The sequence below is a fragment of the Spermophilus citellus genome, assembly GCF_964194105.1.
Source record: "Spermophilus citellus genome assembly, chromosome: 9".
Lineage (NCBI taxonomy): Eukaryota > Metazoa > Chordata > Mammalia > Rodentia > Sciuridae > Spermophilus > Spermophilus citellus.
Genome location: NC_138191.1, coordinates 115,111,061 through 115,135,951, shown reverse-complemented (window position 1 = coordinate 115,135,951; position 24,891 = coordinate 115,111,061). Strand labels below are relative to the sequence as shown.

The following is a 24,891-nucleotide window of genomic DNA, read 5'->3' as shown; positions in this document are numbered from 1 at the left end:
GATAGATCTATGTCACACTGTACCCATAGATACGTAAAGGTTTATGTGTTAACTAAAAAAATAAAAAATAAAAAAGCAATAGGAATCAAAAAGACGGGGCTTGCAGAGCACAGGAGACGCTCCTGGCCTCAGAATACAGCCCGTTCTTGCTGCTTGTGTGACCTTTCCCAGAGAGAGATCCACTGTAGGGTTTTTGGTTGAGGAAGTTTACTAATGTTTCCTAAATTTCTAAAGGGAGGCTTTTAAAGGGGGACAGGAGCCCCCTTGGGCATCATGGGCTCTGGTATGATAGCTGGCAGGAGCTGAGCCCTAAGTTATCCTAGAGATAAGGCTGGCACTATGAGAAGACGGCAACAGGATTCTGCCTCTGTGCCACTCCCAGGAGGGGGAGATTTAGACAGGGAGAGGCTGCCCAGTCCCCATGGAGGTACCCACCACCTTGCTGAGGAGCTGGATCCCAGCTTATTTGGGTGTTTTGGGTGAATGACTGAAGGGCCTCAGAGGCCCTGGTCCTTCTCAGGAGCCCTGATGGGTTACTCACCTGAATACCGAATCTTAAAGCCCTTTCGATTGTAGGCGTGGTCAGATGACCAGCGCAGGTACACAGAGTTGCTTGAGCTGGTGACAATCAGAGGAGCAGAGTAATTCCCACTGAGGGCTTTCAACAGAGGACTTTGTCCTGAGGGACCTAGGTTGAGAAGGACACATGATTACAGGCTGCAACACCCTTAAGGAAAAGGAGGGCAGTATGACACCATGTCCCTGGAACACCACTTTAACTTCCCATGAACTTGGCAAAGTCAAGGGATCACAGAGAGCAGGCCCCGGGCCAGGATGTCTAGATAGTGGCAACTTGAAGGACACAGAATTCTCTTTTAAGTGCTGGGAATGGGGATAAGTTAGTGTTAGGAGTAGAAAGCTGCTTTTTTTGTATGTACCCCAGGACAGCTGCTTCTTTGGATGCTGGTCATATGGGGAAGAAAGCAAGCTAAGCAAGCTAACATCACTGCTTCTGTAGTCTAACTTATAAGACCCCTGTCTCTACCATGACTGGTGCAGAAATCAGGGCACTAGATAGACTATATGTCACTCATGCTGCTGACCACCCCTTGACAAAACACCATAGGGATTGGAGGCAATCTCTTTTGAGGTAGCACTATGAGGGACAGTAGGTACTATGTGGCCAAGCACCATGAGGGAGGGGGGTGCTTTCTTTCAGATGTTGCTACTGGACTCTCTGGCAAAGTCTCCCATCCAGCCTGTCACTACTGGACCTTCTCTGTAAGCATTTCTCAATAAACCTATGTCTTACCTGCTATCTCTGGGTGCCTTCCTTGGTCTCTGCAGCCCACCCCACTAGTCTAGCACAACTGGGCTGGGGACATAGGTCATTCCAGCTCTACAGAGCACAGGTGCTGACACCAGGGCTTAAAGTGCTGGGTGACTTTGAGGGTCAGCAGCATCCTCTCTCTGCACCCACTGGTATTGCTCAAGGGTTCTTTCCTTCTAAGCCCAGATCTAAAGCAGTGCTCTCGGGAGAACCTGCCTAGAGCAGCTGGCAGGTAAGATGATATCTATTTGCCATTTTGAGATTTAGCCAGGGTCAAGCAGCTGGTTGATGGAAGAGCAGGTTTTCAAACTGGGAACCTCTTCCATTTGGATACCCTTCTTCTGCATGCTAAAAACAGAATGAATAGAGAGCAGCAAAACTAGAGGAAAACACGAGATCTCAGCATCATAAGTAACAGAGATCCCCAACATTTCTTCCAAGGCCCTTTGAGGAAGGCCTCCCTCTTCCCTTTTCCTACCTTAAATGCCTGGGATTGCATTTCCTACCTTAAATGCCTGGGGTGCTGATTCAAGGGAGGCACAGCACACAGTGGGATAATCCATAATTCAGGATTTATCACCCTGGACAAGGCCCTGAGTGAAGGTTCTGATATACTATTAGACCACTCAAGGAAGATTGGGAAAGTAATGGACCACATTGAACAAAGCAGGACCATCAAAACTGCTGTGGCACACCATGGAGGAAGGGGCTCAGAGGCTCAGACAAGCAGCAGACTCAAATAGGTGTGAGAGCAGAACTCCCACCAGCTGGCGGTATTCCCTGGAAGGGTCTGGAGGACACTCTGTTTAATTAAAGTAATCGAGAATGCACTGGGCAGGGGGATCACCAGCATTACTGAGGCCCTGAGCAATGGCTGTCCTCCATAAGCAGAAGCTTTGGGAGGAGAGGCTGTCATGGCACCAGGCTCCTTGGTAGTAATGGGGATGAGTACTGAGGATGGTCATATGGAGAACAAAGCAAGCTAAGCAAGCTAAGATCACTGCTGAGGGCCATTGCCAAGTAGGAATGATGCATCGATATTTCCTTGCCAGCGTACCCCATGTTAAATGGACTTGCCTTGGAAATTTGCTGTGACCTTGCATGCGTGTTTGAGAAAGGTGACCCTGCTCAATGACCAGGGTGGATCCAGGTTTTAGGAAGTATCCGGGTTTAAGATAATTTGGTTTTAAGGCGTTCCCGGTTTAAGACAATAGGGGTTTTAGGGAAGTTGGAGGTTGAAGATTATTGCTGCCGGGATTAGGGTGTTCCTGCTGCTTGTTCCCGTTGAGTTCTCCTGAGATTCAAATGGGATATTGGAAAGAAAGCCTCGTGGAGTAGGTGAATTGGGCGGAGGAGAACTGGGATTGCCCCAAAGTGTGTGTGGAGGCCGGTGTGAGTTCGGGAATAAAGATTGCTGTTTGAATCTACAAAGCTGTGGTGGCTCGTGATTCTGTGCCCAGCCAAGACATTGGCAGATCACTGCTTCTGTAGTCTAACTTATAAGACCCCCTCTCTCTACTGTGACTGGTGCAGAAATCCTAGGATACATAGGCCAAGTGGAATCAGTGAACAGCCTGAAGCAAAGTTGGAGAAATTACTAAAATGGGTACCAAGGTTAGAATGGCCTTGGGAGGGCCTGATCAGAGGGGTCTATGGAGATGGCCCATAGAACATGGGATTCCTAGGGGCAAGACAATGGGCAGCCAAAAAGGATAGAGATGTATGAGCAAAGCAGATGATGACTAGGTAACCAGTGGGCAAGGAAAGCTGCCCACATTGGACATTCTCAATCCCTTGTACAGTTTGCAGACCACCAGGCCAGGTTGCATCTCCCATTCCAGAACGTTTCTGCTAAAGGAGAGGCTGGGTCCCTATGAAAAAGGATCCTGCAAAATATGTCAATTGTATATAATAGTGATTTCTCTATTCCTTCCCCCCAAAGCCCTACCACTATATACTCCAATAGCTGAATATTGTAGAAATGAGAATGTCTAAATATCTTAAAGTCTTTGGATACAAGGTGTGAATGAGGCTGATTCCTGAAGATTCAGAGCCTATCATGACTACGCTATTTAGATTGAAGTTGGTAATAAATGGAGACCTGGCCCAGTTCTACCTCACAGTCTAAACATAACCAAGGAGTAACCTAGTTGGAACAGCTGTGCCTGATGTTGTATCTTCGTCAGAGCAGATTAACATAGTCTTGGTTACATGGATCTGGCAATGCATTCTTTTCCATACCCATCAGAAAGGAGGATCAGAATCAACCTGTATCCACATGAAGCAGGCAGCAGTATTAATTCTCCTGCATTTCGTCAAAATAGAGTATGAAGGACTGGGGGCCATCTGGACATCCTGTAGAATTTAGCATATTGGTTCACTATATTGAGGGCATCATATTAATCGGATCTGATGAGGCATTAGTGACAATTAGTGGAGATGCCTTTGCAAGGCTCATGCTCCACAGAGTAAGATATAAATCCTAAAAGGTCTGCAGTGAAATTTTGAGGGTGCAGTGGTTTGGGGCTTGCTGAGATATTATTCCTTCTGGGTTAAAGAACAAATGACTGCACCTTTCCCCTCCCATGACCAAAGAAGCAGCTCAGTGTAGACTTCTTTGTGTTTTGGAAGCAGCAAGGTCTTTACCTGGGAGTAAGGTATTGAATGACCCAATTTATTGGCTGACAGTCAAGTGTGCTTGCTTTGAGTGGGGACTAGAGTAGGAAGGGGCTCTGTAACAGGTCCAGCAGCCACATAGCCCATTAGATCCAGAGTCTTGGGTTTATGTGTAGAGCAAGATAGCACATGGGGCCAGGAAAACTGTAGCACAGACTCTCAGAGACCTGAAGCCTTCTGTAGTAGAGAGGTACACAGCATTGGCCTGACTCACCGTCGAAGATCTCAAACTCATCATACTGCTTCTCACTGAGGAAGTATTCCACCGTGAGGGAGATGTTGTACTCGGGCTCCACTCTCACCAGCCAAGAGCAGGTCTGGAACTGGGGGTAGCTTCCAGGGTAGCTCTGGCTCAGGATCACACCCGTGGAGTCTGTCAGAAGCTCGTTTGTTGGGCAGTGCACTTGGAGGAAAAAAAGAAACACCAGGTAAATGGGGTGAAGATGGAACGGGGACCAACACATTTGCTTTTTCCTGGTTCAAAAGTCAACCATTGGAAAACCAGTACTTGAGCATAAACAAGACCCACACCTGGCATTATACTGCTCCATGACATCAGGTCACCTTGGACACTGTGTCAACACTACAGTATTGCTGGGACTTGGGCCTTGCCAGTTGCTGGGAATCACTTCCTAGCTTAGATGTGGGCACTGCTACCTGGCTTTGGAGTAGGTAGGGATGGTGCAAACGTAGAGTCAGCAGTAAGGAACCACAAACTCAAAAGAGTTGATCTCTAGGAAGGGTTAAGTTTATACAAAGATAGTATAGGGTGCAGGTAAGTCCATGAAAGTTTAGGCCAAATGTATTTGGATTTATAGCTCACCTCTGCCCTAGCAACCTGTGTGGTCTTCAACAAATTCTTTCTGCTTTGTGTGATGGCTTCTCCATCTCCCACTCAAGAGATATGACTTACCTCCCAGGACCATTGTATTATATAAAATATTATTTGTTATGAGACACTATATGTACAGTACACAACATAGTGCTTCAACAAATCATAGAGATGGTGATGGTGATGTGATGGTGATGGTGGTGGTGGTGGTGATGGTGATGGTGGTGGTGATGGTGATGGTGGTGGTGATGGTGATAGTAGTGATGATGGTGATAGTGATGGTGATGATGATAGTAGAGATGATGGTGACAGTGATGGTGATGGTGATGATGGTGGTGGTGGGTGATGGTGGTGGTGATGTGGTGGTGATGGTGGTGGTGATGTGATGATGGTGATGGTGATGATGTTGGTGGTGGGTGATGGTGGTGGTGATGTGGTGGTGATGGTGGTGACAATAGTGATGGTGATGGTGATAAAGATGATGATGATGATGGTGTGATTGCATCAAGAGCATAAAGGGTTCAGCAACACTTGGACTGGCTAAGTGGCAGTATTAACATACCTGAAGAAAAAAATGCCACCCTAAGTAAGACATTCAGTATGGACCTTAAGAATGGAGGAGTCAGAGGAGAATTGGGCTTTCTCATGTCACAATGAAGGGCTGGGAAGATGCTGGTTCAGAAGGGCCTTGCACACCCCAGGTATGAGGAGCTGCTCTGTCCTGGGGCACGGGGAGTGTCACAACAGCAAGGAACAAATTACGTGGGATCCATGGAATCAAGTTCCATTTGCTTGGTTTGGGGACTCCAAAGCAAAGTTCTAAGGACTAAATCAATTTCTTTGGTGCCCTTGACAGTGGTACAAGTATCAGGAAGAACTGGTGTTTTGCTGTAGATGTGCCGTTAGCCAGGCTTCCTGAGTGTGCTGGATTCTGCGACAGATAAAAGGGAGCTTCTGGGAAAGGAAGGCCAAGAAGTAACCCTGGGAAGGAGACTGTAGCTCTCTATCCATCTCACCATTTCCTTCATCCCCTGCCTTCACAGAGGAGGGGCTTGCTGATCAGCTCTGGGGATGGGCTCACATGCAGGGGTTTGCTGTGGTCCCAAATGAGTTTCATATGACTCATTCAGGATTCCTTCCAAGTGGCATTGACAGACACTAGCTTTTCCAGGGAGAGTTTCTTTTTCATTTGGTAAGAGGAAGAGGAAAGCAAATGGCTTCTAGATGGAGACCCACCTGACTTTTGCAAAGCTCCTGACCTTACTAACCTGACCTGCACTGGCTACTGAGGCGAGGTGATATTTAAATTAAGGGGATCTGGTCCATTCTGGCCTCTACCAGTCCTGCTTCCCAGGGTTGTAGATGGGCACAGTTTATTTATTTATTTATTTATTTATTTATTTATTTATTTATTTATTTATTTATATTGTGCTGAGGATCGAACCCAGTGTGTCATACATGCTAGGCAAGCGCTCTACCACTGAGCCACCACCCCAGCCCCATGACTTTATTCTTAATGTTGGAATTGCTCTGAGATGTTCTTAGATTAACAGTCTTCACCAACTCGTTCGTGTTTCCACAGCCAGAGGCATGCTGCTAGGACTATAACAAAATGCTTGATCCTAGTCACAGAACTGAGACTTTATTGGAAAAGGTGTTAGATGCAGTAGTGAGTGGAATAAGCCAAAGAGCAGAGGAAGTTGTGGAAAGAAGAGACATCCCATATGCATGGTGGGAAGACCATGTTTTTAACATGGCAGTACTTCCCAGGCTGATCTGCAGATTCAAGTCCATCCCTACCAAAAATCAAATCTGGGTTCTTTGCAGATGTTGACAATCTGATCCTAAAATTCACAGGCATTCAAAAGACACAGAAAACCCAAAATAATATTGAAAAGGAAGAACAAAGTTGAAGGACTCCCCCCACTTTTAGTAAACGGTACTAGGACAGATGGATCTCTACATGCAAAAAAAGAGAAGTTGGACCCGTACCTTGGCCATATACAAAAATCAAATAAAAATGGATCCAAGATCTAAATGCAAGGGCTTAAGCTATAAATTCTTAGAAGAAAGCATAGACTAGGCAAGAATTCCTTAAAAATGATACCAAAAGCACAACAAACCCAAGAAAGATATATAAATCAGACATCATCAAATTAAAATGATTTTGCTTCAAAGAAGGCCATCAAGAAAGCAAGAAGTCTGGGAGGCTGAGGCAGGAGGATTGCAAGTTTGAGGACAGTCTCAGGAACTCAGCAAGGTACTCAGCAACTTAGCAAGACCCTTTCTTAAAATAAAACATAAAAGGGCTGAGGATGTGGCTCAATGCTAAAGCACCTCTGGGCTCAATCTCTAGTGCCCAAAGAGAAAAAGAAAAAGGAAAAAGAAAGTGAGAAGACAATCCATGAATTTTTTTTTTCAAATAACATATGGGAGGTTTTTATCAAGAATACACAAAACTATGACCACTCAATAATAAAAAGACAACCTAATTTTGAAAATGGTAAAGAACCTGAATGAACATTCCTCCAAAGAAGATATATAATAAGCACATGAGAAGATGCTCAAAATCATTAGCCCTGGGGGAAATGCAAATGAAGACCACAATAAGATAACAGTCTCTATTCACTGGAATGGAAAGAATTAAAAGAGAAATAATAATATGTGTTGGCAAGGGTGTGGAAAAGTTGGAGGCCTCAAACACAGTTGTTGGGAATGTAAAATGGTTTAGTTATCTTGGAAAGCAGACTGGTAGCTCCTCAAATGGCTAGACAGGGAGTTTTCATAGGCCCAGAATTTCACTTCTAGGTATATATCTAATTGAAATTAAGACATATTCTCCATACAAAAACAGATTCATGAATGTCATAGCAGCATAATTCACAATTGCCAAAAAGTGGAGTCAACCGAAATGTTCATCAACTGATGAATGGCTAAACAAAATGTGGTATATCCATTCAATGGAATATTATTTGGCAACAACAAAGATAATAGTGATACACACTATATTAGGAATGAAACTTGAAAATATGACACTGAGTGAAAGAAGCCAGTCACAAAAGAGCAGATATTGTATGATTTTTTAATATAAAATGGCTAGACTAAGCAAATACATGGAGACAGAAACCAGATTGGTGTTTGTATAGAACTGAGGAGTTAGAAGGAAATAGTGCCTGCAAATGGGCTTGTGGTCTTTCTTGTTGGAGTGATAAAGATTGTTCACAGTGATGGCTGAAAATTCTGAATGAATTAGAGTATTGACTTGGACACGTGAAATGAGTGAATTGCATCATGTGTGAATTATATCTCAATGAAGCTGTTGTTCAAAGAAAGTCTACAAGGGCAAGAATGACACAGTCCCCCAGGAAAGCCCGGGACTGAGCATGACTGTTTGAGCTGTCTGGCATGCAGGTGCGTTGGCTCAACTGAAATAAAGAGGCAGTGAATTTCTCCATGTCCTGGGAGCCCAGTTCTGTGGTTCATGGCTCCTCTCCTTCTCACTAACAACCCCCACTACAGGTTCCTTCTGCCTTGCTTCCCAAGGGGTGGAGGAGAGGCTGGCCTGTTTCTCCACAGGCTACTAAGCGTTTGTTGTAGCAATAGCCCAGGAAGCAGCAGTAGTACGCGTTGTAATAATAGCAGTGACACGGAGCCATCACGATATGCCTGGCCTTTTTCTGAAGTGGTCCATGTGAGGATCCCATTTCACTCCTCACAGCAGCCCCAGGGCCTGAGCGCAGTCGTCTTCCTCATTTCAGGGAAGAGAACCTTATACACAGGACGGGGGGTGCCTTGCCCTGGGTCAGATGCCTGGTCGGGGGAGGGTTGTTTGGGGTGGAGGAGGAGGGAATTCACCTGCTGTTAAGGCACCACACTGGATGAAGACAACTGTGGACTCGGGGTCCCCTGTCAGCACACAGGACCTTGAGCACATTTACACTGCAGTCGGGCAAGGTTTGGGAGTGAGCCCCGCTCTCCCTAAGGACCCAGAATGTTCTCCTTCCAAAGCTCAGTATGCAATTCCAGGGAATGCTCAGGCAAGGAAAAGGGAAGACAGAAATAAATGTGGCCACTGTGGCCAGTTCACAGCCCAGACCTCAGACCAGGGTGGGGACTCATTCCTCATTTGCTCACTCACCAGCATTTACCACATGGCCTCTAGCTTACGAGGCAGGGACAGTTGAGCTAAGAATTGGGACTCGAGAGAGGAGTGAAGCCAGGGTTTGGTTTGGGAGGAACTCCAGGCCCAATAGATGAGGTTCGATGCAATTACCTTCACATATTGGGGGTGGGCCTTCAAACTGCAGAGAGGTCCCAAGTTTGCAGGTCAGGATTTCATTCCCCACTAAGGTAAAGCCAGGAAGACACCTGTAGCGAACGATGTCACCTGCCAAGAGAGACCAACATGGGGATGCTCTGGAGCAGTTGGACAGGGCTGTTGGGAACCCCTTAGCACCTTGAATCCACTTCCAAGCAAGCAATCCATGGGGGGGTCACATGCTGTCAGACTTCAACAACTGGCTCAACTCTAGTCCAGGGCCCAGATAACCCCTGCTTCCCTCTCACAGCTCTGCCTGGCCGGAGACCATGGATATCTTCATATTCTAAGAAATCCACACTGTCTTACATGGATTTATTTCTCAAAATAATGCTGATTTGAATCACAGAGGAAAACCACTTTCCTGGCTCCTCTTCCCGGGCATGGCAAAAAGGAAGAGGGAGGGTATTTTGGATGCAAACTCAGTTGATAGACTGTCAACCCTCTTGCTCAGGGCTCTTGCTTTTCTCTCCCTAGACAGGAGAAAGAGCTGAGCCCTGCTTCCTGCCCCTCCCTCCAGCCATGGCTTGCTATTTGGAAGGAGGTACCTACCTATGTTGAATTCTTCATTCTCAGTGACAACTTCAGCATTGGGGAGGATGGTGGGAGGTGGGCACTTGGTGAGTGGATAAGCTGAAAAGAGGAAAGAATCTGAGTCAGGCAAAAGTGTCACCGGGGCACAGAGTCAGTCATTCATCTGCTCAATTCCTCACTTTCTCAGGACTCGCTCATGCACACGGTAGATATTTATTAATGAGTATTTATCTGTACCCGGGGCATATTTAGCCAACTACCATTTTGCTTGTCTTCTGTCATGCTTTTTATTTTCTTGATATGTTTTGGGTGCAAACACCAGGAACCATCTTTCATAACTAGTAATAAAGCAGCAGCCAGCGTGGTCCTCAGCACTAAGGGAGGGGGGTATTGCTGAGCACCTTCTCTATGTTGATGCTTCTGTGTGCTGAGCCCCCTAAGTCTCATGTGGCTGATCCCCTGGAGGTGTTCCTGCTTTACCTGTGAGCAGGTGAAATTCAGAAAGGTGAAGTTCCCTCCCCAAGGTCATGAAGGTATTAAGTGGCATTAGCAGGGTTGGAATCCAGATGTGGCTGCTCCCAAGTCCCATATTCTTTCCACCACTCTACGTCCTGAGTGTGGCTGCTATGAGCACTGGCTGAACTTTGGCCCAACGTGGCTGACCTCAGTGGACATCCTGAGTCTTCCCCTTGGGGCAGAGGCTGGATGGCATTAAGGTGCAGGGTGGCGTTCCCAGGCAGAGGCCACTGTGGGGTCCCAACTTGGCTTTCATCCCCTGGCACATAGTTAAGTGCTATCTAAGCGTCAGCTGCCACTGCTGTTATTATTTACAAAATTACCTCCACCCCTGCTATGTTTTTTTAAAAATAGGGGTTTTAAAAATGATATAAATGTAATACATTGTGAATTTTTAAAAAGCTGAGATTTTTCTATGAAAACAGTAGGAAGAAAATTAAACCCATGCATTTCCTTCTCTGAGGTATCAGTTACCTTTAACCCTAAGAACTTGGAGTATTTGTTCTCTGCATCTATAGCTATTTTTCTCTTACCACATTTGCATATGTTATATAATTTGTGCTCATCTTTGCCAAGTACCATTGCATTATAAGAATTTTCCCATATAATGAAATTTCTTCAAAAATATGATGGAAATGACATCACAGGATTTAACCATATGGATTTACTATAATTTGTAGCAGATTTCTAATGTCAACCACTTAGGTTTCCAAAGTTTTGCAATTTTAAAAAACTGTGATGAAATCCTGCATACAAGAATTTTTTTAAAAAATGATTTTTTTTTTAAGAAACTAGGACTGATTAAAATGCATGGCCTTTTAAAAGTGCAGCATCTCCTGTTGAATGCCAAGAATGTATTCCCAGGAATCAAATGTTAACTAGGATTCCTTTTTCTGATATTTTACATGGAAAAACATAATGCATTGTACATCAAAATCCAAAAAGAAAGAAAAATACCATAAAATCCAACAGCCATTATGTTAGAAGCCAAACACTTAAAACATCACTTCCTGGGCACCCAACTATTAAATGGCTAAATAAAGGGCTTGGTGCACTGCCTCACACATACTTTGTGTCCTGAACCATAAACATTCAGTGCATCCTGCAAAACTGCTGAGCTTTAAGACTTTAGGAGTTTCATGATGTAAAACTCGGAGCAGAAACAAGGGCTAGAACATGAAAGCCACGGTGGGGATGTGTTCCGGACGGGTGTGCGGTGGTAGAGGACCATGGCGACGAACCGCTCCTGTGACACTTCTCACTTGCACTCCACTGTGGAATCTGAGCTTCTTTCCAGATGCTCACGTGGCATGCTGTCATTTTACCAACTGCAGCTGGGAAGTAATTTGGGACGTTCCCTATGTATGGTTTTATTTAAAATGTCTTATTATGTTTGGGCGACCTCACTTTAAATTTTTATACAGTTGTGTTGGCTGAAGAGTGTCATACTGAGAGATACGTGAGCTTTATGGAGTGCAGGCATTAAAGCTCAAGAGGTGCTCTTGAGGTAGCTGAGCCTGTATAATCTTGATTTAACAGAAACCAGGAGGACCGCGTCTGCTCTTGAGGAGTGCTTCCAGTTAACTCTGCAGGAAAATTGTTCCAACTGACATATCAAGAGATGACAGTCTGTCCAACACCGAGGGCTGCCGTTTTTCTTTTGTCCAATTCACTGTGTGGTGACCTATCGAGGGCTCACCTTGGGTCAGGTCCTGTGCCAAGAATACAAGGATAACAAGCAATAGTCCCTACCCACCCAGGACTCAGAGCCCACCGGGGGAGACAGTCATTCATTTCAATCTTTGCCAACGTGACAAAAAACCAGCAGTTATTTTCTTTTAATTGGCATCTGATAACTAATAGGTTAAACATTTTTCATACACTAATAGGCTATTTGCATTTTTTCTTTTAAACTGTCTATTCATATCCACTCCCACCCCCCGCTTTTTTCTTTTTTTGCACCAGGGATTGAACCCAGAGGGGCTTAACCACTGAGCAACAACCTCAACCTCTATTATGTTTTATTTTGAGACAGGGTCTCCCTAAGTTACTGAGGGCCTTGCTAAGTTGCTGAGGCTGGCTTTGAACTTGCAATCCTTCTGCCCCAGCCTCTGGAGTCACTGGGATTATAGGTGTGCACCACTGTACCTGGCTTTCTCACATTTTTTAAATGGTGCCTCATAGTCATACATACTGACGGGATTACATATTTGTGCATGTACATAATGTACAAAGTAACAATGTAATTTGGCCAATATCATTCTATTTATGTCTTTTGCTCCTTTTTTTTTCTTACAAATTTGAAGAATTCTGGATATTCAAGATTGACCTTAGCCTCTTAACTCTATTTTTACAGCTTGTCATTTGCTAAATTTTATTTATGGCACTCTTTTGATTATAGAAGTATCATTTTTTAAAAAAAAATTTAGATAACTATCGTTTTCCTTAATAGTTTTTTTCTTAAAATTTTCTTCAATTCTTAGCCTCATACTTACCTTTAAAACTTCTATGGTATGCTTAACTTTTCCAGAAAAAAAATCACTAAAAAATAATCTCCACTTAAACACAGCCTGGGTATGTTACAGTCTGTGGTTATTATTTGGATTGGGAGTGATTTCCCATTGCATTTTTAAAATTATTATTATTATTTAAATTACAAATGTCTGTTCCATGCAGGAAGTTTATGAAAGGCCAAAAAGAAACAAAGCAAAAATTCCCCCAGTCCCCCCATCTAGGTATAATACTCTTGGCATTTTGGTGCACGACCATCAGTCTTTCATAGACACCTCCATCCCAAACCCCCCAATACACACTATTACATCAATGGTGGGGGACAGGCAAGGCTGACTCCTTTGTTTTGTTTTATGCCCACCCTTCTCCTCCTCCTTGGTGGTGAGGCACTGATTTGGGCTAGTCAGATCCTAGTACTGTTAACATGGTCACTGGAAGGCAGGTGGGGTCCTTGCTTTATGTGAGCAGTTGTCCACTCAGCAGTGGCCATTGAGGCCAGTGTACACCGTATTCTGTCTTGTGTCTCTTTCTGCTTGCCCTTCCTCAGGCTGATGGGTATGCTGGACTGGCCACTGAGCCACATCCCCAGCCCTATTTTGTATTTTATTTAGAGACAGGGTCTCACTGAGTTGCTCAGTGCCTCACTTTTGCTGAGGCTGGCTTTGAACTCGTAATCCTCCTGCCTCAGGGATTACAGGTGAGCACCACCGTATCTGGCTAATGTGTGTTCTTTGTTTTGAGTTCTTGGCTCATCCCCCCTTGGGTGAGTATGTCCTTGAGTGACTGTTCAGATTAAGACTAGGGTAGTACTGTCATTAAGCTCCCACATCCCAACAGGTGACTGCTTCCTCCCTTCACACATGGAGCCCCAATGTTTCCCTGCCTTACACATCTACAGAAGCAGTGTCTTTTATTTTCTGCAACCCAATGCCAAATATTGGTCTGAGAATTGCCTGGATTTGGTTCCCTTATGGTAACTTTCTCAGCCTGGATTCTAGTAGATTTCTCCTACTCTCCATCCTTAGAATTTGAAAATATTGCCTGGCTATTTTTGATTTCTTCTGCTATAAGGTCCACCTGTTCACTCTACCTATACAGATCTTCCTTCATCTCAGGAAAGTTTATTTATTTATATATTTCTATTCCATTCATTTGGCTCTTTCCTTTATATATTTTTTTCCATCCTTATGCAGGATCTTTGTTCACTGGCTCTCCTGGTTCACCATCTTTTCCCAATCAAGTTCAAGTCTCTGTCCTCCTCCCTCCTCCTATAGACATTTTTGAGTTTGTTCTCCACTTCTCTGAAATGTTTTTCTACAATGTAGGTTCTCCTAGCTAATTCCTGTGCTGATTTAAAATGTGCTATTGCATTTCTTTTCAATCTTATTTCTTGTTATCTAGCTCCCCTGTCAATTAACAAATTTTAATCTGAAATGGTCACAAAGGTATAGGAAAAGTTGGAACCATACTACAAAAACCTTTCATTCCATGAAATGTTTGAATGAAAGCAACTATCACGATGTCTCATAACCCTGGATGGAATTTTTTAGTGTGTATTTCCTACAAACAAGCGCATTCTCCCACACAAACACAAAATAGCAATCAAAATCTGGAAATGAATATGATACATTACTGCCCTCAAATCCTTCCATCTCATGCAAGTCTCTCTGCTGGCCCCAGTAAAGTCTCACATAGCGGAAGGATCCAGCTCAAAGTCGTGCTGTGCTAGATGTCATGTCTCTTTGGTTTCCTTTAGTCCAGTTCAGTTGTGAAGTTTTCCCTTGACCTTCATGCTTTTCCAAGTTTGCTGAATATTCACAGTGAATTTATAGCATGCTCCTAGTTTAGGTTTGTCTGATGCTTCCTCTTGATTAGACTCAGACTGTGCATCTTTGACTGGACCATCATGGGAGTCACGGCAGGTTCTTCTCAATTGCATTTTCTCAACCAGGGTCTGATGTCTTGTCCCATCACTGACGATGCCAACCAGGATTGCGTGATCACAGTGGCACTTCTAGGCTTCTCTACCCAAAAGCGATTCTAACACAGATTGTAGCTATTTTAAAGGAAGAAGCTTGAAACCGTGCAAATAATCCATTCTCATAAAACTTGGAATGCATTCACTGATGTCTGTGTGGCTAGATGTAGTGTCGTGTTATTCAACAGGTGGCCATTTGTTACCATTACCAATGCCTTTGATGTTCACATTATCCCTGGTGTGGTCAGCAGGAGTTCCTTCAAGCCAATGTCTATGCTCTTTTGACATGTCTCCATCTTTCCTTGGGCATTTCCTTATTTTCTGCCATCAGATACTTCTGGCTCATTTTGTATTTCTCTGCCTCAGCCTTGGGATGAGCCATGTCTTCAAGGAGCCCTGGTCCATCTTACTGAAAAGTGCTATTTAGAAACCAGGATCTGGTGCTTGATGTGTTCATTTTTATTGGGGAGACAGAGCTCTGAAGCCCTCTCAGTGGAAAGAGCTAAGGAGTATGTGTAGGCACAAATGTGTGTGTGTGCGCACACGCACGCGCACACCCACACACACCCCCACACACCCCTCTGAGTACTGAACACTGTAAATTCACACTGATATCTCCAATTCAAAGATAGGATATACCTTTATCTTAAGTTTTGCTCTTCCTGTGTTTCTAAGTCTCTTTTCTGATAGCGAGAAGCCTGCCTTCTATCATCCTTAACATATTAACTGGAATCAAGGTCTCATTTTACTGTCACTCTGCCCCTCACCCACTTGGGCTCTGACTCCCCTTGCTGGTCTGCTTTGTCTCTAAAACCCTACATGGATGCTGCTCATCTTGCTCTGAGCTCTGACACCCCAGGCCAGCTCTCTCCTTGTACAGATGCCAGCTTGTCTCTCATGGGCTTTAACTTCCCATGCCAGGTAGCCCCGCGGGGTGGACTTCCTTCTCCCTCCTGTGGCCTGGGTCACAAAGGTTCCCATTCCTTGACAGGAGTGGACATCTATTTTGCCTCATTCCATGCAGGGGCCTTAGGACTAAATTGTTCAGGAAGGGAAAGGACTTAGTTCCTCTTATATTGACCCCTCAGCCAGAACTCTCTTCTCATCTCTGCCTGTTGTCTCAACATCCTACCTTTTATTTAGAATCCATGGGATCTAGATTCCTATGTAAAAGCAGAAGTAGATACTTTCTAAAATTTACTTCTATTTCCTAAACAATATATCTTTTCTAGGAAAAATTTCTCTGCAGTTTAAACCCTATTTTCTCCTTTTAAAAACAATCATAGAATCTTTTCATAGGTTTCTTGAAGGTATTTTCTTTTTCTGCTTATTGATCATTATGGAAAAAGAAAGTTACTTAGGGCTGATGTTAGCCTGTAGGAAGGTGGACTTTCTCTGTCCCACCCGACTCCCACTCTCAACTCTTTGCAGGTCTAATTTTTTCTTTTCCTTTAGTTCTTGTCTCAAACACTTCCTCTTAGTCTGTACAGTTACTCTACATGGAGTAGAGTTCCGCTCTGCTACTTGCTGTCTTAGCCTCTTATGCATTTCTTTTATAGCCCTTATTGCAAATTGAAAAGATTTGATTTGTCCACTTACTTGATTGCTGTCTCTCTATAGAGGAAGGAAGCTCAATGGAAGCAGGCATTTTACAGAATGAGAAAGTCCATGAAGACATGAAAGGATGCTCAACCTCATCATTAACGTAAAAGTGAAATGTCATTTCATGAATCTACCAGATTGCTAAAAATGTAAAGGTCTGATAAAACTCAGTGTCTGCAAGGGTGCAGAGAAATGGGAACACTTCCTGACTTGCTAGGAATAAATTGTTATGACCACTCTATATGACATCTCGTCACCTAGTGAAACTGCACACATGTTCATGCTTACAATGTTATGACACTGGGAAGGCTTGTTCTCTAGAGAAACTCTGATGAATGTGTGCAACCTTCATAAGAAGGAATGGACAACAATGTTCATATTGCTTGAAATAAAATAACCTAAATGTTCATTAACAATAAATTAGATGAGGGGCTGGGGATGTGGCTCAAGTGGTAGTGCGTTCGCCTGGCATGCGTGCAGCCCGGGTTCGATCCTCAGCACCACATACAATTAAAGATGTTGTGTCTGCCGAAAACTAAAAAATAAATACTAAAAAATTCTCTCTCTCTCTCTCTCTCTCTCTCTCTCTCTCTCTCTCTCTCTCTCTCAAAAAAAACAAACAATAAATTAGATGAATAATTGCATTTTTGTGTGATGGAATACTATATGGCATTGAAAATGAGCTAAGAGCAAGCATACACATCAGCATGAATTTCATAAACTTGATTTTTTTTAAGTGAAAAAAATCAAGCCACAGAAGAATATTTGCTGTGGTTTGCCTTCCAAAGGTATGCAAGAAACTTGGTCACCAGTGTGGTGATTTTGAGAGGTAGTGGCACCTTGAAGAATTAGGAACTAGTGGGAGATAATTGTGTCATTGGAGGTCCTGCCTTGGATGTAGTTCCTGGTTAGTCTTTGTGAGAGTGGGTTACAAAAACAGTGAGCCTGGCTCCTTGATCTCTCTGGCTTCCTGTTTTTCCATGTGATCTCTTCCGCACACATTCCCACCCTTGTGATGCCATCTACTACAAGGCCCTCACCAGAAACTGAACTTATGGGGCTGCCTGATCTTGGACTTTCAGCCTCCAAAACTGTGAGATAAATAAACCTCTTTTCTTTATGCATTAGCCAATCTGAGACATTTTGTTGTAGCAACAGATCTAACAGACATTTATAGAATGTTTCCATTTATATAATGGAAATAACATGTATGTTGTAGCGCCCTTGCCTGCTCCTCTGGTCAACGAGTCCTTGGTGGAACCTAGTGGAGGGAAGTGAGGTCTAACTAAGCTGGCGCTTAAGGGCCATCTAGTCTGTTTGGGCTGGGGTAACAAGTTACCATAGCCTGAGACTCAGGCTTATGGACAATAGGAATCCACTTCTCACAGCTCTGGATTCTGGGAAGCCTAAGATCAAGGCCTGACAACTTCAGTGTCAGGTGAGGGCTTGCTCACTGGCCCAGGTCAATTCACTGAGTCTTTACATGGGGGAAAGGGTCAATGAGCACCCTGGGGCCTCTTCAGAAGGGCACTAATCCCCTTCATGAAGGCTTTGCCCTTGTGATTCAATCACTCCCAAAGACCTCTCTTGACCCCATCTCCCTGGAGGTTAAGATTTCTACACAGGAATTTTAGGGGGACATAAGCATGAAGACCACTGCAAGGGCTGCTTGTCTCTTTTGAGATACAGAAGGGCACAGTGCCCAGGAGTCACCCTGAAGGACGTGCCCTTCATGAGGACTTGCTTGGAGAAGTGGGGAACAAGGAAGGCCTGGGGCTGGGCTGGGCCTCCTTCCCTGGGTCCTGGCACAGGTAGGAATGAGAGATCTGGCCTAGCACCAAGGCAACGCCTCCCTGCCCTCCGTAATGTCATAATAATAACCATGACGAAGGTGACTCTTATGGCTACCAATGCTACAATTTTGATCTGAAATGTCTTCCACAGGCCGTGTGCTGAAGGCTTGGTCACCAGCCTGTGACATTACTGGGAAGTGGTGGAACCTAGTGGAGGGAAGTGAGGTCATGAAGGGCTTGCCCTTAGTGGGGATACTGGGGCCCCAGTCCTCTTCTCCCCCCCACCCCCCGCCCCCGCTGCTTCCCAGCTGCTGTGATGTGACCAGCCTTGCTCCTCTGCATACTCCCTGCCTCATCACAGGACCAAAGCAAGAGGACCAAGCAGCCATACTGGAACCCCTGAAACCGTGAGTGAAAATAAACTTTTGCTCATTTAAATAAATAGTTTACTTCAGGTATCTAGTCATGGTGACAGAAATTGGACATTGCCATTTGTTGAGTACTTTTGTACTCTGAGCCTGAAGCTAAGGATTTCTATGCATTATATAACATAACCCTGTGTGGTTAGTGCTGATATCATTCCCATTTGGAGGCTAATGAAACTGAGGCCTTGAAAGGTAAACTGAGAGACCCAAGGCCTCATAGCCTATATATGGCAAGGCCAGCATTTGAACCCAAGCCTGTAAGCCTGTGACTCTGGAGTCCACACTTTCTCTAGGGAGCAGAGTTGAAATGAAATCACTTGAAAGTGTGCGTCCCATTTTTTGGGGGAAGAGGTATGTTCAACAGGAGGGGTGTGGGTACTGAGACCAACCCAGAGGGCAGAGTCTTGTCTCTGGGTCACACTTATTCTGGGCCACAGCTCCTAGGGTGGTGGCTGGAGCTACCCGTCATCTTTACATTTTTGTTTCTGTTCGTCTCTGGTTTTATACAGCTGCCTCTTCCATGGGTTAAGGGCTGAATGTGTTCAAGTTTCTATAAATGCACTCACACCCAACAGCCACACCAGAGCTGATACTATAGAATAGAAAGACCTGGGTGTTGTTGCCAGTTCTATCTGTACATTCTGGGCATGTTCTGGAAACTTCCTTTGCTCTCATTTCTTCCTTTGGAAAATGGAAATGATAATATCTGCCTTAAATGTCTCTATAAACTTAGAGGCCAAAAGGTCCAAACCATGCATGGCATAAGTGAAGAAACATCTCTCCTGTACAAGGGTCACACAGTCACATAACCCCCTCCACCCAGTGGAGCCAGGAATGAAATCCACTTTTCCTGATTTCCAATTCAAATATAGTAATGCTCTGTAAATTGTGGACAAGGACATTATTCCATAGAGCGGCTCAAGCCCATGGAGAACTTTCTATGATTCTTTTTTTCTAAAGCAGCATCTGCTATAACAACATGAAAAATATCCAGGTTCAGAACTAACTTTGGATTCCTAGAAGAGAATGAGCCTCCAGCAAGGGCAAACCCACCTGAACTGTTCATGCTCATCCTACTTGAAATCACTGTCTTGGTGCATGAAATCACAGCATCCCTTGAGAGTTAGCAGAAGCTTCAGATCCCTATGGAGGGGGACTACCCTCTAGAAGGTGCTAAGGGAGAAGGTGGGCACAGGTGAATGGACAGGTCAGCTGACGGACTCCTGTGCTGGGAGCTCACACACAGGCTAGTCCACTTCCCTCTCATGACTCTGGGGACTCTGAGACTTAGAGAGACCATAGCACTCACTCAAAGTCACACAGCTAGCAAATGGTGGAGTCAGGAGTCAAGTCCAGTCTTGAGAGCCTGCCCTTCCCACCAGGACAAGATTCGTACTGACCAGAGAAGGCGATGGCAAAGATCCCACCCAAGGCTGCATCATGGTGGAACTTGAGCAGGACCTGGTTGGTTGAACTGTGCACTGTTTTCTTGGCCAAGCTCCGGGTGAAGACTCCTAGCTGTGGAGACGTCTGCTGAGGCCCATCCCTGCATGTAGGAAAGAAGGTCCTGGCATGTCACCAGTCATGGTGGCTGCCTGCTCTCCCTGGTGCCATCAGTGGCCTTAAGAGAGACCAGGAGTAGGTGACTATGACTCTTCTTGTACCCACTGCTCTTTCTCCAATGTCCTAAACACCTCTCTCCAAACCCTCCCAACTTTATCTCCCAATGGAGTTGATAGAATCAGTGAAGCTCACATGGATTCCTATTCACCTGATTCTTCACCAGCCCAATCCTTTAAATGGACTCCAGGGGCAACATAGGTGCCACAGAGCAGGGCTGAGAGTCTAACTGCAGTCCTCAGTCTGAGCAGCCCTGGGCCAGGGCTGAGGAACTGGTGTAGAACCTCATACTGTTATACAGGTCAGTTCCATTTTCTTTTCCCCAAAGAGACGTAACCACATTGCCTTTCTGGACGCAGGATTTTTTCACCAGAACCTATTTAGTCTCTCCTATCTTTTCTTAGCAATTGCTTGAAAATTTAGCTAGAAATTAACTCAGGACAGACTGGTTACAATTATCTTTTGCAAGTACTGGGAGTTTTGGAAAAGAATCCCACTATCTCCTGATGATTCCCCAAAAGGTACTAAGCTTTAAACAAAGGAATTTAAAAATTATACTATCCCTTTCTTCAAAGATTCAGTGGTTTGGAAAAAATACCATCTAGGAAAACTCATTTATTCATAAATAACCTGTATTTTCATTTTAAAATTAACTTGTTATATTATACATCACTTCATAAATCAGTGCTGAACTGTCCAGTTTAGTATCCACTAGCCATGTGTGGCTATTTATACTTCAGTTCATTAAAATTAAATAAATTTTAAAATAAGCTCCCTAGTCACTCTATTTACATCCAGATGCTCAGTAGCACATGTGTCTAGTGGCTACCATGTTGACCAAGCACTCATTGGCACACATGTCTAGTGGCTCCCATGTTGGATAGCATGGACATAGAACACTCAATTAGTGCAGCACTGGCTCAGCATGAGATGACCAGAGGGACTTCATAAAATTCTACTACTACCATTAATCTTGGTAGCTTATCTATGGTACATGTAGAATATTGATTTGAATTCTGGAAACATTGAGGAACGCCTCTTTATCCATGCCCACTGCCATTCACATCCCTTTGCTACTTTCACTGGCCCCTATGAGGAACCCATGCTGGGTTCCTCTCATTGCTCTCCCTTTGAAGTATTAGAGTGACTAACTAAAGCTTCAACCCAGCATAGAGCCTGCTAATGCTCCCGTCTAACTGGTTTTCAACATGGCGCCTGGCCCTACCAGATGGTGATGAAGTCTCCGGAGGGCTCTGTCTGTAGCAGGCTGAGGTTGAGGCGGACACCATGACCAATGGGTACAGTGATCATCCAGACACAGTCCTGGGAGCTGGAGTATGGACTGGGGTAACCCGGGGAGTACACAGTGCCATTGGAAGAGGTGATGTTACCACCGCAGGGAACTGCCAAGGAGGGGACACAAACAGACCGATGAGTTTTGGAGATCCCCACCCATCTGCAAGTTCAAGGGGCTTCCTAACAAATCCCATTTCCCAGCACCAGTGATCCCATCAGGGGATTGTGTGGATGGTGGGGAGGAGACTGGGCTGAGGGTGGCTGACTCTACCCACCAGCCTCACACTCTGCTGGCCCTCAATTGTCACTGAAGGTGCCTCTGTGGGCTGGTCTTACCCTTGGCCTCCTTCTCTTTCTCATGACAGTATCCTGCCAAGAAGAAAGGATGCACGGAAGCTGTCCCCTCTCCTTTCCTAGGAAAGGGGAGGAGCAGGTGCTAGGCTGAGAGCTGCAGTACTTTTTCTGGGAAGAGCTAAGAGATTATAAAAATGTCTCTCTTTCTGTTTGATTTGCTTTCTCTATAGTGGTCTTTCTGGACTAGAGTTGAGGATGTTTGTGGGGAGGCTGAGGTTGGGTTCAAGTCATGGATAGGCCATTGATTGACCAGAGAACCCAAGACAAGTAGTTTAGTCTCTTGGAGTCTGTTTCCTCACCAGTAAAGTGAGGCTAGGAACACCACTCATAGAACTGTGGTGGCAACTGGGTGAAATGATGCCTATCTAATATTCGGTCCAGGGCTGTTGATTCAGCTCAGTGGCAAAGACCTTGCTTAGAATGTGCAAGGCCCTGGCTTTGACCCCTAGCACCATGATAAATAAATAAGTGAATGAATAAACATGAGAATGAATAAATAAGCAAATGAACCCTTTGGCCCAATATCTTACCCACCGAGGAGGGATCTACTGCATAGATATGACCCTCTCTCCTTATCTTCCTGTTCTCTAAAAGTAAGGTCCGATTTTAGATTCACTCTCATCCAGGCTTTAAGCAGGGGATGAAGATGCTTGAGGCCTCCCTGGTATTGGGACTTAATTGTCAGGGATGTTGGTCCAGAGTATTTGTGGCTGATACGGAGCATCAGCAGCTAGCTAGATGGGGGCAGATCAGACCGAGGAAGAAGAATCTCCCCTTCAGAAGGCAGGGTTCCTGTGAATTTATCCTAAATGCATGCACATGGACACACCATCCCTACTCCAGATGGGCAATATCCACTTGGTGCCAGGCAAGGCCTGGGGAGACCGTGGGAACACAACACTTGAGTTTTGTCCTGTGGTACCCACAGTCTACTGGGACCCAGCCAAGAATACCAGCATGGATGGCACAGGATGGGGCAAGTCATCATTGTGAAATGCCACGGGGACATTTGGGGGGAACCTGTCATCTGGTCTTCTGAGAGAAGTGTTCCCAGTAGAATTCACTTTTGGGCTCAGACCTGAGGGGTGCCTGGGACTGCAGATCAGAGAGGACGGTTACCTAGGAAGAGGCAGCATGGGAAGGAAACAGGGGCCAGGCTGTGCTACATTAGGGTGTGAACTTTAACCCAAAGAGAGGGGATGCCTTGCTGGATTCTGAGCAGGGGAGTGTCCTAGGGACTCACTCCCTGCCTGGTGAAGAATGCGCTGAGGCTGTGTGCGGATTGGCTCAGTGAGGTGTGAAGTCCGACCAATGAGGTGGTGCATGTGTCTAATGGTGGCCTGTGTTAAGACAGAGGTGGTGGATAGAGGAGGATGCGTGTGAAATAAAATTAGCATGTAGAAAGCAGGACTTGGCACATATGGGAGACAAGCAGAAGGGAAGGCGCCCAAATTAGGGACTCCAGGTGTGCCTGTCACTAGATGGAGATTTCAGCTTCATGGCGGAAAGACAGTAAGTCTTTCCAATATGTTGGGATTTAGATGTCGCTGAAATAAGTGGAGATAATAATAATAATTATAATAATAAGTGAAGATAATAAGTAAGCAATTAGATATTCGGGTATGGTGCTCAATAGGAGATAAAGGGTCCAGACATAGATGGCATTTGGGGACATGAGAAAGAATGAGAGAAAGAAGAGAAGGCAGTCTAGAACAAAACTCCAAAGAATAACAACACTTAAGGAACAAAGAAGAGATGACCACAAAAGTGGGCCCAGGCATACAGGTGGTTAGAGAGCAAGAAAAGACTGTCTGACGAGGTCAAGGAAAGCAGCTTTCTGGGGAGGGAGGAGAGCTTCTGGCTCCAACAGCAGGCTGAAAAAGAACTGCTCATCTCTCTCCCGAGATGCCATAAAAGACAAACTAAGAGTAGGAAGGGAACAGAGTCCTCAGTGAAGCTGGTCACGTAGCACGTGATTAGACAGCAGGTCCAGAATGACCAATCATGATGGGTTAAAAAAAATGGAACTCAGAAGGGAGTAGAGGCTGCACAACCTCTCAGTCATCCTGGTTCTGGTCAAGGAAGAAGACCTGAGAAAGTGCCACACCTTGGTGTGACCAATTTATCAATCTCTAGGAACATGGAGGAAGGAGAGAATAATGCAGGTGTGAAGACAAGTGGAGAGGGAGCAGGCCAGTTCTTAGAAAGAGTCTCATTTTCTTCTTCCTTTGGGAAGCTGCCATGGTTAACTCTACCTCTCTACCCCTCAGCACACACTGCTGGGTCCCTACACCCTCATCTGCATCTTCCCTTCCAACTGGGAATGTCTCGTTGGGTCTTCCCAAGGGCTGGGCATGTCTTTTCCCTGGCTATGGTCCACATCTCCCCCCTGCTAGACTGGGTCACACCCAATGAAAACAGGGTGAATAAAGTTTGCCAGGACCACTGAGTATTGGTGACCCATGGAAGGCAGGAGGAATGTGAGGCTGCTCTGGGTCCGTCTCTATGGTCACCCCAGGAAGGATCAGCAGGGACAAGGGAGGAACATACCTTCACACCTGGGCAGGGGGTGGTCCCAGTTCCGGTTGGTGCCATGTTGACATGTGAGGACAGGGTGGCCGGTCAGCTGATATCCCGGAAGGCACTCGAAGGTCACTGATTGTCCGACATTGTAGCCAGCTCCCCTCACAATGCCATTGTCAAAGGGCTCTGGGTCTGGGCACTCTTGAAGTTCATAGGCTGGAAAACATCAGAAGAGGTTGTCTCATTCTCTCTGGGTATTTTCTTTCCAATCACAATATAGGAGCAGCAGAGGGTTAGTGCAGGGTGAAGCACTGAGACTTGGACTCCAATGAACCTTCGGCACCTGCTAGATGTTGGCTTGGGGTCTGCAGTTTTCATCTTTCTCAGTTTTCCTATTTATAAAATGGTTATTGTGAGGACCGAGTAGAATCTCAAATGCATAGCCTTTGCACAGTGCTGGCTCATGGTAAGAGCTCAAAAAATGTTATCTAGGGCTGGGGCTGTAGCTCAGGGGTAGAGCGCTCACCTAGCATACCTAGCTAGCTCACCTAGCACTGGCTTCGATCCCCAGCATCACATAAAA

General features: G+C 45.1%; 1 protein-coding gene across 1 annotated transcript in view; it reads right to left on the bottom strand.

Annotated features, from left to right (window-relative positions):
- The window catches only part of CSMD2 (CUB and Sushi multiple domains 2), a gene marked incomplete at both ends in the record, with an annotated part of 546,906 nt that overhangs the window by 55,069 nt on the left and 466,946 nt on the right, over positions 1 to 24,891 (bottom strand). Inside the window, 7 exon segments of the mRNA XM_081308594.1 lie at positions 542 to 688; positions 4,221 to 4,409; positions 9,112 to 9,225; positions 9,709 to 9,789; positions 19,916 to 20,061; positions 21,361 to 21,538; positions 24,336 to 24,524. Of these exon segments, the coding sequence (XP_081164720.1) occupies positions 542 to 688; positions 4,221 to 4,409; positions 9,112 to 9,225; positions 9,709 to 9,789; positions 19,916 to 20,061; positions 21,361 to 21,538; positions 24,336 to 24,524 (1,044 nt within the window).